Raw genomic sequence first — 13,816 nt, forward strand, 5'->3', positions numbered from 1 at the left:
TAGGTTCTAAAGTACTCGGAATAAACAAAAGGTGAGACTAATGTAAAAAAATCAAACCATGTGTTTTCATTCTTTTATTTTTAAACCAAAAACTATGAGTGAAACTATTGAATGTAATGTTGTTCTACAGGTATCAAGTCACATAAAGGTCATATGCTGTGTTGTAAAGAAAATAAAATCTAAGATACAGTTTGATGTCTTCTCATTAACATTCACTCATCACGTATCTGTCATAGTTTACTGCAATCCTTGTCTTATCAATAGTCTTCCTTAGAATACTTTTTTCCTAACTCAGAGCTCTTATCTCTGAGTCAGACCTCAGCTGAGCCTGGTATGTTCTACCACTTTAGCTCCAGAACTTCAGGCCAACTTACATTTCTCTCTGAGTTGCTCCTCCCAGATTCTTGTAATTCTCTCCATTCTGATCAAAACTAGAGCAAATGGCTTTATTTTACCTTTTTAACCTCTATTACCTAGGAGCATTCTGTAACTTTCCCCCTCCAAAATCAGATTTAATATTGGTTTCACAAAGACTGCCCAGATTTCCACTTATGTCTAAACCCTTACGTGGGAGAGACTCATGCAGAAATGCAATTTTACAAAAACAGATTGGAACCCCCTTTGATCTGTGCTCACTCCTTACCTGAAATCATGGACATGACATGCCTACTATCCCTAAGGGACAAGGGCACACAAATGTGGAAAGATTGATATCAAGAGCTACTCACTGAAAGGCTTAAGCTTTCTGGCTTTGCCTACATTTTATCATGTGGGCGATGAATATCTGAGTGAGAGGTAGAAAGAAAGACATACTAGGGGAGACAGGAAAATGGGTTAACTACAAAGTTGTGGATTTGAGATTTTTACTTTTCTTCTTTCATTGAGACAGACATTGATAGGAATAGTTAGTCCAGGGGTAATGAACTTAAACTTCCCACCACTCTCCTCTCTCCTGTGATGTGGTTGAGGAGAAAGGCTGCTGGGGGGAGGGTTCACAGGAGAGGAAGTTCAGTGGAAAGAGAGAAACAGAAGGAGAAGGGACAAAGGGGTTTGAGAAGAGGCAGAAGAACAAAGCAAGCCAAGGGAGAGAAAGAGAGAGGTCAGGAGCCAGGGGGAGACAGTTGGCCTCACCTAAAACAGCAAATACCTTCAGTGAAAGCCTTGAAAATAAGACCGTGCAAGAAGCACTTTAAAAAGCTACAACGTTCTCTTCAATACAGGGGCAAATGAGGAGAGAAAAGGAGCTAAGAACAAGGGGTGTGGAAAACAGAAGAGAGAAGAAGGAGAGGGCCAAACCTCACCTCCTAATTATTCTGCCTGAGGTGCTGAAAGCATTTCTTTATGAAGTGTGAAGTTTCAAATGAATCCAATTTCCTGGCATTGGAAACAGTGCCAGGGGTCGCTTATGAGAAACAAAATCTCTTTTTCCTAAAATGAAGAAAATTCCATTTGTCTATGAGGTCTTCTCCATCTTGAATAACCTAGACTCTTCTGCCATTCATTTACTGGACAACACTGTAACAATGGGAAAGACAAGACCAGGCGTGACCTACAGTTTAACATCTGTCAGAAGACCCTACTCCACTAACTCCAGCCAATGGCCCAATCTGTAAGTGCAGTGCCCAGGAACCACACACACCCGGAGCCACCCTCTTTTCCATCATAAAGTTGTGCAGAATATCTCAGTGAGATGATAGGGTTTGAAAAATGGTACAGTGTGTATTTCCCCAAGCACAGGGGAAAAGAGGTATATTTAATAAACAATGCTGCCATGATGGACAGCCGCTTGAAGAAAACAAAGCCAGGTCCTTACCTCACTCCATATACAAAAATAAATCCCAAATGGATTTAAATGTAATAAAAGAAGGAAGGCAATTTAGGATTTTGCATTATTTTAGAATTGGGAAGACCTTCCTCAATATGATTAAAAAACCTAGAAGACATTAAAAAAAATAATAGGCATATCTTTGGATTATATAAACGTTTCAAAATCTTGTATAAAAAAAATCCCACGAAGAAAGAGTAGGACCACACTTTGGTGCCAATGATCTTTGGATAATTCCACTCACTGAATTCAGGCAAAAGTAATCATTTAAAATGGCAATGTTGGATCTGAGGTTCTGACACTGCAAGGATAGAGCAAAGCATTATTGAAAACTACAGATACATTCCATGCTTCCCTGCACTGCCAGGTCTGGCCACCTGTCTCGGGATCTCTCGCCCCATGATTTTCACGGTTGGCTGTTCTAACAGGCACAGGGGTTACTAGCGAGCCACAAATACTGTTGGAGTATTTATCAGGTATCTCTCAGTCCATGTTTTAAGAATCTCAGAAGTGCTTGGAATTTAACAAGAGTGCATGTGTGTGTGAATTATTTGTGTAACGAAGGAGGGGGAGAAGCATTTAAGCCAGAAATATTTACCCTCAAAACAGCTGTGATAGTATTATACCATTGTATTTTTTGTTTTTTACTAAGAATACATTTATTGGTTTAAAAAGTATATAAACATTTAAAGAAGACATCCTTCATAAGAAGAATAAGGGAACAAGTGAAAATAAAAAAGAGCCATATGGAAATGATGTCTGATTCCCCCTCCTCCATTCTAGAAGTGAGAGAAATGATAGGTACAGTGATGCAACCTTGCGAAGGGATTACTTCAAGTTTTTCACTTTTTTTTTTAATAAAATGGCATCAATTGGTAAAAGCTTTACGACCTTTGTTATGCTACATAATACTGATACAAAATGTGATAGTACAAAGTTCATTATATATAATATAAGGTTTTAATATATTACATTTGTTTCTACATAAACAGACTATAAATATATGTGCCATAGCATGTTTTATAGTCATGGTTCCCAGCATCTCACACTATGGTACCAAATGAAAAATACATTTTCTTTTTTAAAAAGGAAAGAACAAGGGCAGAAACCAGTAGAAAGAGCTTTACATGTTAAAAGTCTAAGTAATACAATAGTTGTTATAACTTTGGCTACAAAGTAATTTTGAAATCTGGCTAATAATTACTCAGAGAGGGAACAAACCAGATCAGCTTTTACTAGGGTGTAGAGGCCAAATTACTAGAATACTGACTGGCTGGGAGGTCAGGAAAATACTGAAGGGAGGGGGAAGGCATGGAGAGGGGAGAAGGAACAAGAGAGTAATATTCTTCCTGAAGCTTTGACACCACAGCTTGATGTTGAATCTACTGCATTCAGGCTCAGACGTATCACATCAGGACAGACATGTCGGTATTCATCCAGAAGAAACCAGAAGCTGGTTTACACAGTCAGAAATCTTCGACGCAACAGAGAGGCTGAGTGTCCTTTCTTTGTGGTGTCCTGAATAAAGGATCAGCCTGGGAGACAAGGAGCCAGAGCTGCATCATTTCCTTCCTGGGGCTTGGCCAGGAGACACGTAAGAGTCCGGAAGGAACTCTCATTAGGAGTCGGAAACAGCACAAGGAACTCTCATTTAGCCCAAATGGGAAGAGCACGCAACCTTCTAAAACCAGTCACCTCGTATGAAGCCTTTACGTTTCCTAACAGACCCTATGTCCACCTCCACCAGAGCCAACGCAATGCATGTGCAGGCTCCAGTGCATCCCCAAAGCAAGCCAGCATCTTCCTTTCCAGCAATCCATTCCCCACACATAAGACTTGGCTCAGGACCCATCTCCTAAACAAAGCTTCTTAGATGGACTCAGTCCTAAAGGTCTTTCCCATCTTCAGCACCTAAAGCACTTCCATTGCCTGGTTTATCTTCTAGTTTTACAGAGGTGTCAGCTCCCCCGGTACTGCTACTTCTTGGCCATTTCTTGAACTTCTTTTGCTGTAACCCCTGGGGTGACCCACATTAGGGGGCATCAGACATGCTTTTTAAATGAATTTTAAAAAGAATAAGGTCAACACCGGGAGAAGACACAAACACATTCTTGGGTCACAAGCATCTTCTCAGGAAATGCCTAGAGGACTGCCTCCCTGCAGTCCGAGGTCCTTGCTTTTGAAATGAAAATCAAATGTGGCTACTTTCTGGTGGTGGAAAGAACAACACTTGACAATCTGAGCAGCACCTCTCATGTGATTTCTAGGACTGGGGGACGTGGGTGCCCCCTTTTAAACAGGAGGGGAGCTCAGTGTGATCCCAGTGTCAGGCTGGAGAATCTGAGCTGCACTGCCAGCTTGCGGTCCAATCTCTACCAGCTTTAAAAGTTCCGCCTCCTCGCTGGAGTACACAGTGGTGTCCGTGTCATCGGAGTGATACCCCGACTGGTAGCCGCTCGTCTGGTTTGAGCCTTCAGATGCCACAGACTCCTTGCTTTTGCTGGGCATCATTCCACTGCAGAAGAGATGGCAACCAAATGAGTCGGCAGAGAGAAGGGAGTTCTTTTGCATCTTATCCTAACCCCGTTCCCAACCCCGTGTGGGCTGGCATCTTCCTGGAGACACCAGTCCCTCTCCCTCCCCCTTGTTCATCAACATAGCAGCCTCACTCAGACAATGTCTATTTTCAGGTACTCGCGTGAATCTGGAGTTTCAGATAAGTCGTCTTATTCAGGTCCAAGTCTTTCAAGCCTGAGATGAGATAAAAGGCAGTTCTCCTGAGTTATGTGAAGGCTCCAACCAGTGGAACCTTTTTATGGCCTTGCAGATTGACAAGTTTGTATACAAGGATAGGAGCCAAAGGGACTCTTTCAGGATGTGGAGCGAAACTGGGATGCTCTGAAAGTCCACTAGTGCTTGCACCACACTGTCAAGTAAGGGATTACAAGGCCCGTGGGTGGTGTTAATAAAGTTCTTGTGCAACTTTCAACTTTAGTAAGTCGAAGCGTGTGTGTGTAATCAAGCCAGACATGTCAAAAAGTGCTTTTTACTCATCAAAACCACATTCTTTGGAAGGACGGTGGAATCGTGACAGACGGTAATCATGTCCAAGCTTAGAAAAAAAGCTTAAAAAGGCTTTCTGTAGCTTGGTGTAGGCTGTGTGGAGCTTAAGCCATTCTGAAGTGGGGTTTTTTTTGCCCCCTTAGTAGGTGTTTTACCAAGCTATTCATGTTAAAAACTGCAAAAAAAGGATTTTATTAACTCCGTGTTCATATATGGTTTAAAAGTGATTTCAAATGACTAGATATCCATTTTTTCTTTCAATCCAACCTCAGTAAAATGAGCTTAGTGTCTCAGACAATGTCATGGTACCTATTCATGGCTGAACAAATATATTTGAATCAGTGAATGAAACATATGATGGGCTCTCACAGTCTCTCATCCTGGGCCTATGGCAGACAATGGAATGGCACAATGGCACATTTTAATGGGTTTTTTGTTTGTTTGTTTGTTTGTTTTACATGAGCATCCCTCGGTACCAAGGGTGGTCCCATTTTATCCAACAGTTCGATTATAAGTAGATCAAAGTCTTCTCTATTCTCACCTAGAGTGAACCTGCTAGCAAATAAATAACTACTCTGAATCCCAATATTCTTATAAATACAGAATCTTATTTATTTGTTAAGTTAAAAGCAGGTATAGCTACTCAAAACAGCTACGAATTCCTACAGAATCACATGGAAGAAATATTCAAAACCAAATTCAGCATTTTTCCCACAATTAAGTACTTAATAATTCAGCCAAAAATATTTAAGTATCTGAAGCAAATAGATAATGGCTTCTTTATACATTATATTTCATTAAGACAGGGGTACCCGTTTCTGTTCAAGTTTGAAAATTCTTCAGAGTAGAGTGCACAAAGATTTTAACTATCTCCATAGTTTTAAGGATCACATCCAATGACCTCTTTTTTACTTAGCCAGTACCACACAAACCACTGACCATAGTAAATATGCTCAAAAATCCCCTAGTATTCATAAACTCTCATGAAAACTGACCAAATCCTCTTAGTTCAGATTCTTTTTTAGACTTGCCAGGTCATTAGTTTGATTTGTTTCCATTCTTTATTAGTTAGGTTGATGCAAATTTGCCCAACCCACGAAGACACAAAAAGGGAAAACTCTGCACCTACGCTCAAAGTCCTAGGTTCCTTCCAAAAGTTCCTGTTGAAATTTGTCCTTCTATTTCGGCTGAGCCTTACCTAAAAGATGGGGCTAATTTGCTTCTGTCTTCCAAGGTTTTCAGCTCTTCGGATGCAAGAACCATACCACTGTCCGTCTGGTTGTCCTTTTTAAGAGACAATGAGATGGCACAGTTGATTGTGTACACTGAACAATTACCTAATTAAACTGATTTCCTAACCCATCTATCGGACAACATTCCCACGTTCTGCAGAGGCAGGTAAAGGTATCACAGCCAGAAACCGTGCAGGCTATAAAAGGAAGTAACTGCTTCCAAGAAATAGACGCAGGCCTGGAAGAAGAGAGAAATTTAGGAAGAAGAAGCCGAGGAGACCCGTTTCTATCCCTCTTTCACAATGATGCTATGTTCGCTTGAGGGGAATTGGGCATGAAGCTGGATTGTCTTGAACCTTAGACCGGGGGCTTTGCTTATGGAAAAACCAAGGGGGCCCAATAAGTTCCATTGCTGTAATGACCCCATCACACATACCCTCAAGGACAGCCTTATAATGAGGCTTCAAGTCTCTAATGCTTAGGTTAATATTTATCTAGCTAATGTTTCACCTTTGGTATTATTTCTAAGACTATTTTTAAAAGATGTGCTTACATCTGGGATTACTTTTACTTCTGGTTCTTCCAACGGGATATCTTCAAATGTTTTTACACTGACAGGCCGGCTCTTTCGCTTACTGTTCTGCAGATACTGACTGCAAAAGAACAAATATTTATGTTTTAGTGGTGGTATATTTGGCTGCAGATTCCACAAGTGATACCTAAGTTCATTATCTTTCAACCGCAAGTTTAATAGCGACCTTCAAACATCCTTTGGAAAAAGAAAAACAAAACAAAAATCTTTCTCTGCTAGCACACACTGAAGGCTTAATTTCCTGTGAAAGTCCATTTAAAAGTATAATATAACTGAGGGGGCATAGATGAGCCCCTTTTCCTTTGAATCGTACTTCTGAGGTCCAGGGCTGGACTGAAGACAACAACAGCAGACTCAGTGGTCAGCTGCTTTCTGCTTGGCTTCCTGATTGCCTGTGATTCCTCCACTGAGCTCTCGGCATATTACTGAGTGTTTCACATCTTTCTGGCCATCTCCTAAGCAAGTTTTCTAGACAAGGCCCACAGAACAACCAGTCAATGAAAGATGGGCAGAGGAAACACCTGCAGACCTCACTGAATCTCACCCGGCTCCAGTAAAGGATGCTGAACCCAGCAAGGTCTGGAGACAATCTTCTTCTACATGTAATAGAGGTATAATGGGTACAGGGGCAGGTGGGCTGAATCTCCTATTGTTAGCCCACAGAGTTGGGGGTGTAGTTTGAGAGTCACAAGGTATTCTATCTATTTCAAAATCTACCACAAACTACACAGACTTGGGAAAGTCACAAATATATTTCTGTGCCCCTATTGCTCCATCTTTAAAATGTACTGGCAAGAGCTTTCCTTTCCTCACTCACAAAGATACCTGGAGGATGAATGAGGTGATCACTGGTGGTTGATAAGGGGGTCTTAGAAAGAATGATGCACCATCAACCAAAGCTTGTTTTCCTCCTTTGAATTCCAAACGGTACACGTTTCTTTCAGGAGTCCAAAGGCTAGGACTTGTCACATCACAACAACACATCACCTGTTCCCTAAGGGTGTTCCTTCCCTACTATGTGACTTTGGGTGAGTCTGATTTTCTGTTAAAACCAGCCCAAGTGGAGAGAAGGAAAGTCCTTTTCATGGGAAGGGACAGTAAATTCACTCTTCACTCTTAACCCAGCATACTTCCCACTTTAGATGGCCTTCTGGATATATTATATATTCTGTGTGTTTTCTGTGATCAAGTGAAGAGAGGACTCATTTGGGCAAAGAAGGATAATGGAAACTAACTCTCTGTCCCCTGCCCCAGGAGGCTTGTTCCTCCTCTTACAAAAAAGAGAGAATGGGGTTCACCAATGACATCCTTACTCAGGAAACTCCACAGGAAAGAGGACATGACATAAAGGAGAGAGAAAAGCCTACTTCTCCTAAGTCCAGTCCCTAAAAGTGGTGGTTACCAAAAATTACTGGTACCATAGTCATTCATTCATTCATTCACTCATTCTGGAATCCTTTATTGAGACTCTCCCACATGCCAGGCTCTGTGCTAAATGCTCCTCAACCACTGTCTCATGGCTTCTCCACAAATGGTACCTCTCTAGGTGGGTATCATTATCCCAACTTCAGATGAGGAACTAAGACACAGAAAGGTTGAGGAACTTGTCCAGAATCACATAACTGGAATATCTGGATTATTATCTTGAGGGCAATGAGCAGTCACTGAAGGATTCTAAGCATGAGATTGACAAAGTCAGATACGCCCTTTAGAAAGATGACTCTGGGTTGAGGAGGGTAAGACCAGAGGCCATGAGGCCAATCGGGAGGCTGTTCCAATTATCTAGGAGAAAGAAGAGCAGCCTGACTAAAGAAAGGTGATGCCCACATGGTCTGTGGACAGATTCCAGAGGTGTTTGGGCTGTAATGCAGCTGCCTTAGAAAGGCCAGCTCCTTGACTGCTGAGCCCAATAATAATAAACATTGCTCAGCCCTTCACAGTTGACAAGGCATTTTCATGGCCATCACTGCATCTGCTCTTCACAAAACTACAAGATAGGTTTTCATTATTTCCTATTTGGAAATGAGGAAGCTTAGGGAGGAAACAGCTAGAACTGGGGCTCAAACTTAGGTTTCTAGAGCCCATGCAGGGTTGTTTCTGTTTGTTTTTACCTTATTCCACATTGACGCCCTTGGAAAAGCACTAGGAAGGAGAAGGAAGAAGACAGCAGTGAAGTAAAGATTGTCCAAGTCTTTACTGAGCACCTAGTATGCGCACAGCCCTGCTCTCTCCCATGTGTGCACCGACCATGCGGTGGGGCAGGGGTGGGGGGGTGGGGGAGGGGGGATAGGGAGGGTGGGAGGGAGGGAGATGCAAGAGGGAGGGGATATGGGGATATATGTACATGTATAGCTGATTCACTTTGTTATACGGCAGAAACGAACACACCACTGTAAAGCAATTATACTCCAATAAAGATGTTAAAAAAAAAAAGATAGACAAAAGGTGCAGAAAGGACAGTTTCATTTCAAGCAGTCTAACATCAGAGCCAAATTCAGGAAAATCTAGCCAGCAGGCTGTCCCAGGCATCAATCTACAAGGAGCATTTAAATCATCGCTAGCAATTAACGAAAATGAAAAAAAAAAAAAGCTATGTGCCAGAACCTTTCCCTGGGAGAGAATTGAAAAGAAATCTTTGATAAGCTGCTTGGAGTGGGAGACGAAACTCCCAGGGGAATTGGTGGAGCAACCGCAGATGGTCCCCAAACTGTCCTCCAAGAACGATGAGTCCAATTAAGATGTGTTTTCTCGCAGGAAGCATGCAGACTTGGGGCCAGAGCTGATCCACAGGGGAAATTAGAGACAAACCTAAGTCTAGACACTAGTGGTCCTTCCTCCTCACCCTTCCCCCACATATCTCTCAGCCTCTTCTCTAAATAAATGCTGAACAAATATTTTAAAAATAGTTTAAAGGGGCAAAAAATCAGGAGGTTGGCTCCCACGGGGATGTCTCTGTCCAGCTCTATTCATAATGCAATGAAATAGAAAATTATGAAGAAGCAAGTGAGAAAGACTCCTTGGCTCTTCTCCTTGACTGGCAACGTGGAAGATAAGGGCACAAGTCCCTTGAGAGGCACCCCAGCCTCACTTCCTCTTCCCCAGGGAAGCAGAACACAAGAGAGCATCCAACTGAAATGTGCTGTGCGCAGATGCCTCGATTCTGCCTCTCCTTTAACCCAGACGATTAAAACGTGAGCGTGGTGCCTTAGTTTTAGAAAAGGCAAAAAGGTTGGGGGGGGGGGGGTCGAGTGGGGATGCAGACAAAAGATTCCAATTTCCATTTTAGTTTTCAAATTACAGCTGGATAAAAGGGAAACTGGACTGGAAAGACCAATTCAAAAATCACAGACAGAAAACAGGAGCCAGGCCTGTGTTGGGAGTGTGGTGTCACATTTGTCCACGCCTCTGGGGATACATGTTGGCAGCCCTGTTTCAGATCCAGCATCGCATTTGGCACTTCCATTACACATATGTGACTTCATTGACTCTCGGCACCACACGCAAAGCGCCTGAGTAAGCCAAGAGGCTGCCGGCTTGGGTCCTCGCCCCACCTGGTCACGGAAGAACCCAAGGAACACAGCTCACCATCAGATGGCTTTCTGATAACACAGAAGGCAACAGTGTTTCGGGAATAATTACCACACCAGAAGGCCAGCTGAACTTGAACAAGGACTTTTTAAACGTTGGGGTGGAACTACAGGTTTTCATTTCATTCCTCTTTCTCTTTGAGGCCCCCTCCTTGGTATGGGAGAAAACAGCCCTGAGTTAGATATCAGAGGAACTGGATTCATCCCATGTGATTTTAAGCAGCTCACTTAATTGCTATCGTTTATTGAGTGTTCTCTAGGTGCCAGGCACTTAGAAACTCATGATACCGTGTAATTCTCAAAGTCATCATTTTTGTACAACACCAGTGTCCTCGCCTGGGTCACGGTGAAAATTTGCCCCAGGTCACAGCTGCGAAGGGCAGACTTGGGAATCCAACCCAGTTCCACGTGACTCTAAACTCTGGATCTTTAACCACAATATTGTATTCTCTGCTCTGACACTCACGTTCAACATCTACATCAAAAGATAATAGTATCTACCTTGCCTAACTTTGGCAAAATCTGGTAAGAAAAAGTTCTTTGAAAAATGCTGGAAGTTCTTGACACAAATGGAATGGACAGCTTACGAGTTGGCTTCTTCCCACTCTGAGCTTTCTTCTCTCCCACGGCAGCGTTCCTGCTGCCCTCCCTGTGCGAGTCCACGGGGCAAACTGTCCTGCGTGACTCCCCACCTGCCATCTGGCAACCCGGCCAAAGGCTAGCACTCCGTGGTCCCCCCTGCTGCCACAGCACACTCAAGGGGGCAGGCTGGGCTCATGCCGCCAGGGGTCTGGTTACAGGAGGAAAACACCCAAGACAAAGCAAAGTGAAGTAGTCACAGGCTTAGTAAAAGGCAATTTTAATATCATATTGTAGAAACCATACCAACTCTTTCCTTATCCACAGGTGCTGGGAGGGAACAAAAAGAAAGCTGCCTTTAGGACCCCTCTACAAATCAGGAAAATACGGCAGTGCATGTGTTTTAAATAAACCCAGAAGTCCCATTATGCAAATAAAATGCTGAAAATCAGACTTGGGATGGGCTTCTGAAGTTGTGCTGCCCAGTCAAACTCAGGACACATCCCCATGGCACACTGTATCCCAGCCAGAGAGGCAAAGGTCTGTTTTCATAAATGCATAGAACTCTTCCTTCCTGAATCTTTCCTAAGCCATATAACTCACATTAATAAAAGAGTACATGGGGATAATTTAAATACAGATGTCTTTGTAAAATTGGTCTCTTTTTCTGGAGATTAACAAACTGTGGCATTCCAGCTATTTGCAGCTGCAGGGCTTAGAATTCTGAAATGAAGAGCTTAGGCAGCAATGTGGACCACAGATGGAAAGAGACTCACCTACCCAGGCGCTCTTCAAGGAGGACCTCTCAGGGCAAAGGGTGAATGTGCAAGTGAAATGCAGCAACTTTATATGATGTCCTTCCTCCATCCCCTTCCCTAAGATGACCTTGAAGCTCCCTCCCCCAGGGGATGTTGACCTTAGACCGTACCTGATTCCTGCTGTGTTGTCATAATGGAATTTGGGGTCACACACTTCCTCTTCCTCCATACAGGAAACAGGTGAGGTAGGCAGAGAGAGTCCCGAATCCTCTTCCATGCTCAAAGTCTCTGATATGGGAAGAACAATGTAGTCTTTGCCATCCTGAAACAATAAACACAGAGTGCTATTGTTATGGCTTCAGTCCTTCAAGAGCCTTTCTATGAAAAACAAAGGCCATTGGGGCTTCTTGTTTATGGGGAATGTGGTTTTCATATCTGAATGTAAAACTTTAAGACAACTTTAAAAATGGCTTGTCAAAAACAAAAGGGCACTCAAAAGCGATGTGTCGATGAAAGTATATTAAAGGATCTAACAAAAAACAAGATGAGTAAGGGGACCACAGAGCACTATGGCTACCATGAAGACAAAACGGGTTGTGGTTACAGATGGAACAACAGAACAGGCAGAGCTCCACAGAGCTGAGAAATCGTTTCTTCACATAGTCCTATCTACACGAGCTGGGTCCTTTAAAGGGCATGTCATCCAATTTTAGTGTCTATGCTTCAAGGCAATGGAAAAACTGATGACAGTCTAAAGAAAAGCAGTAAATGTTCAGGAAAATGGGTCTACTGAGAAAAGGTTGCAGAACTTAACATTATTTCATCAAGAGAAAGAAATAAAGGGCAATTTGATACAGAAATAAAGGGCAATTTGATACCTCTAAATGTTTGGGAGGTTTATCGATAAAAATAGATTTGACCCATTGTCCCCCACCTGTTCAAAAGAAAAGCAGGAGGAAATTGACTTCCATTCACTGTAGTAAGAGGTGTTGACTGGAGATTAAGTAACTTTCTAACAGTAAAGGCTACAAGTCTAAAATCCTCCAATGGAAGTTATGAGGGCCTGGGATTTTACAGAGGGAAAAAAACCCCATCAATTTTGCAGGGTTCAGATGTGTTTTTGCTTAAAGAATGTATTTAAAATTCCTTGAAATTCTGTCCACTGTTGATATTCACTTGATCAACTAGGTTTTGGGTTTTTTTTGTTTTTTAGTTTTGTTTGTTGTTTGTTTGCTTTTTTACTTTATAAGAGCCTCTGAAGACACCACAATACACATCAGTAAAAATAAAAGTGATCAGCTCCCAGGTTATGAATTAGGATCTCATCTGTCAAAAAGGTAATTATGACTTTTAGAAAAGCATTACTGCTCAGATCTGGAAGAATATGGCTCCTTGGATTCAGTGGCTGAGAGGACAGTATGGTGGCCATGAGAAGGTCTAGGCAGCAGACGAGCCCTGGACACCTAAGTACTCTCTGTAGAAGCTTCTTGGATGGAGGTCACAAACCTGCTGAGCATTCGCTTGTAACAGATTTCCCAAATGTTCCACCAGCTCTGAAAACGTGGGTCTCTGATTGGGCTCCCCATGCCAGCAGTCAAGCATGGTCTGGTACCTAGAGAAGCAAAACACTGATGTCATTATAACCGCCTCTTTCCTCCTGATCTGATGCTGACAATAAGCACTTGAATGAGTAAATATTTATAAAGAGTCCACCATGAGCCAAGATGCTAAAGAGGGATACGAAACTACGTAAAACACAGAACCCTACACTTGGAGCATCAAGTGTGTATCGAAAAGGAAACATCATAAATCAACATCTAGTACAAACTGACTGGTTGGTATAGATAAAGTGCTGTCATTTCAAGAAGGATGACTCTGTGCTTAAGATTATCAAGGAGGACCTCAAGGGAGAGGTAAGACACAAACTGGGCCATGAAGGAGGTACCTATAATGGAAAGTCTTCTAGGCAGGGAGAATTTTTGTGAGCAAAGGAGGATAGAGAAATACTTGTAAAGTCTTACATTTCGGGTGTGGTATAATCAGGAGCTCTCATTCTAGTTCCTTCTTTCAATCTCCTACAAAATTCCTCATCAATCTTTACTCCAGGATATGGAGAAGCACCTAGAATAAAACAGGAATGGGGCATTATTATTTCTTTTTAACATCTTTATTGGAGTATA

The 13,816-nt window shown here is 42.4% G+C and overlaps 1 protein-coding gene across 3 annotated transcripts in view; it reads right to left on the minus strand.

The window, feature by feature from the left end:
• Positions 1-3,480: 3,480 nt before the first annotated feature.
• The window catches only part of KDR (kinase insert domain receptor), a 43,588-nt gene continuing 33,252 nt past the window's right edge, over positions 3,481-13,816 (minus strand). For 2 of the 3 annotated variants that reach the window (XM_082838078.1, XM_082838076.1), the window contains 6 exons: positions 13,658-13,757; positions 13,143-13,248; positions 11,807-11,958; positions 6,674-6,773; positions 6,087-6,172; positions 3,481-4,340 (listed from right to left, as the gene is read on the minus strand). In XM_082838078.1, the coding sequence (XP_082694204.1) occupies positions 4,118-4,340; positions 6,087-6,172; positions 6,674-6,773; positions 11,807-11,958; positions 13,143-13,248; positions 13,658-13,757 (767 nt within the window). In that variant the 3' untranslated portion in view covers positions 3,481-4,117. Of the gene's footprint in view, positions 4,341-4,390; positions 4,577-6,086; positions 6,173-6,673; positions 6,774-11,806; positions 11,959-13,142; positions 13,249-13,657; positions 13,758-13,816 lie in introns of those variants that run through there. The other variant, XM_082838077.1, reaches the window with a different exon arrangement.

This window comes from Leucopleurus acutus, assembly GCF_964270905.1.
Source record: "Leucopleurus acutus genome assembly, chromosome: 4".
Lineage (NCBI taxonomy): Eukaryota > Metazoa > Chordata > Mammalia > Artiodactyla > Delphinidae > Leucopleurus > Leucopleurus acutus.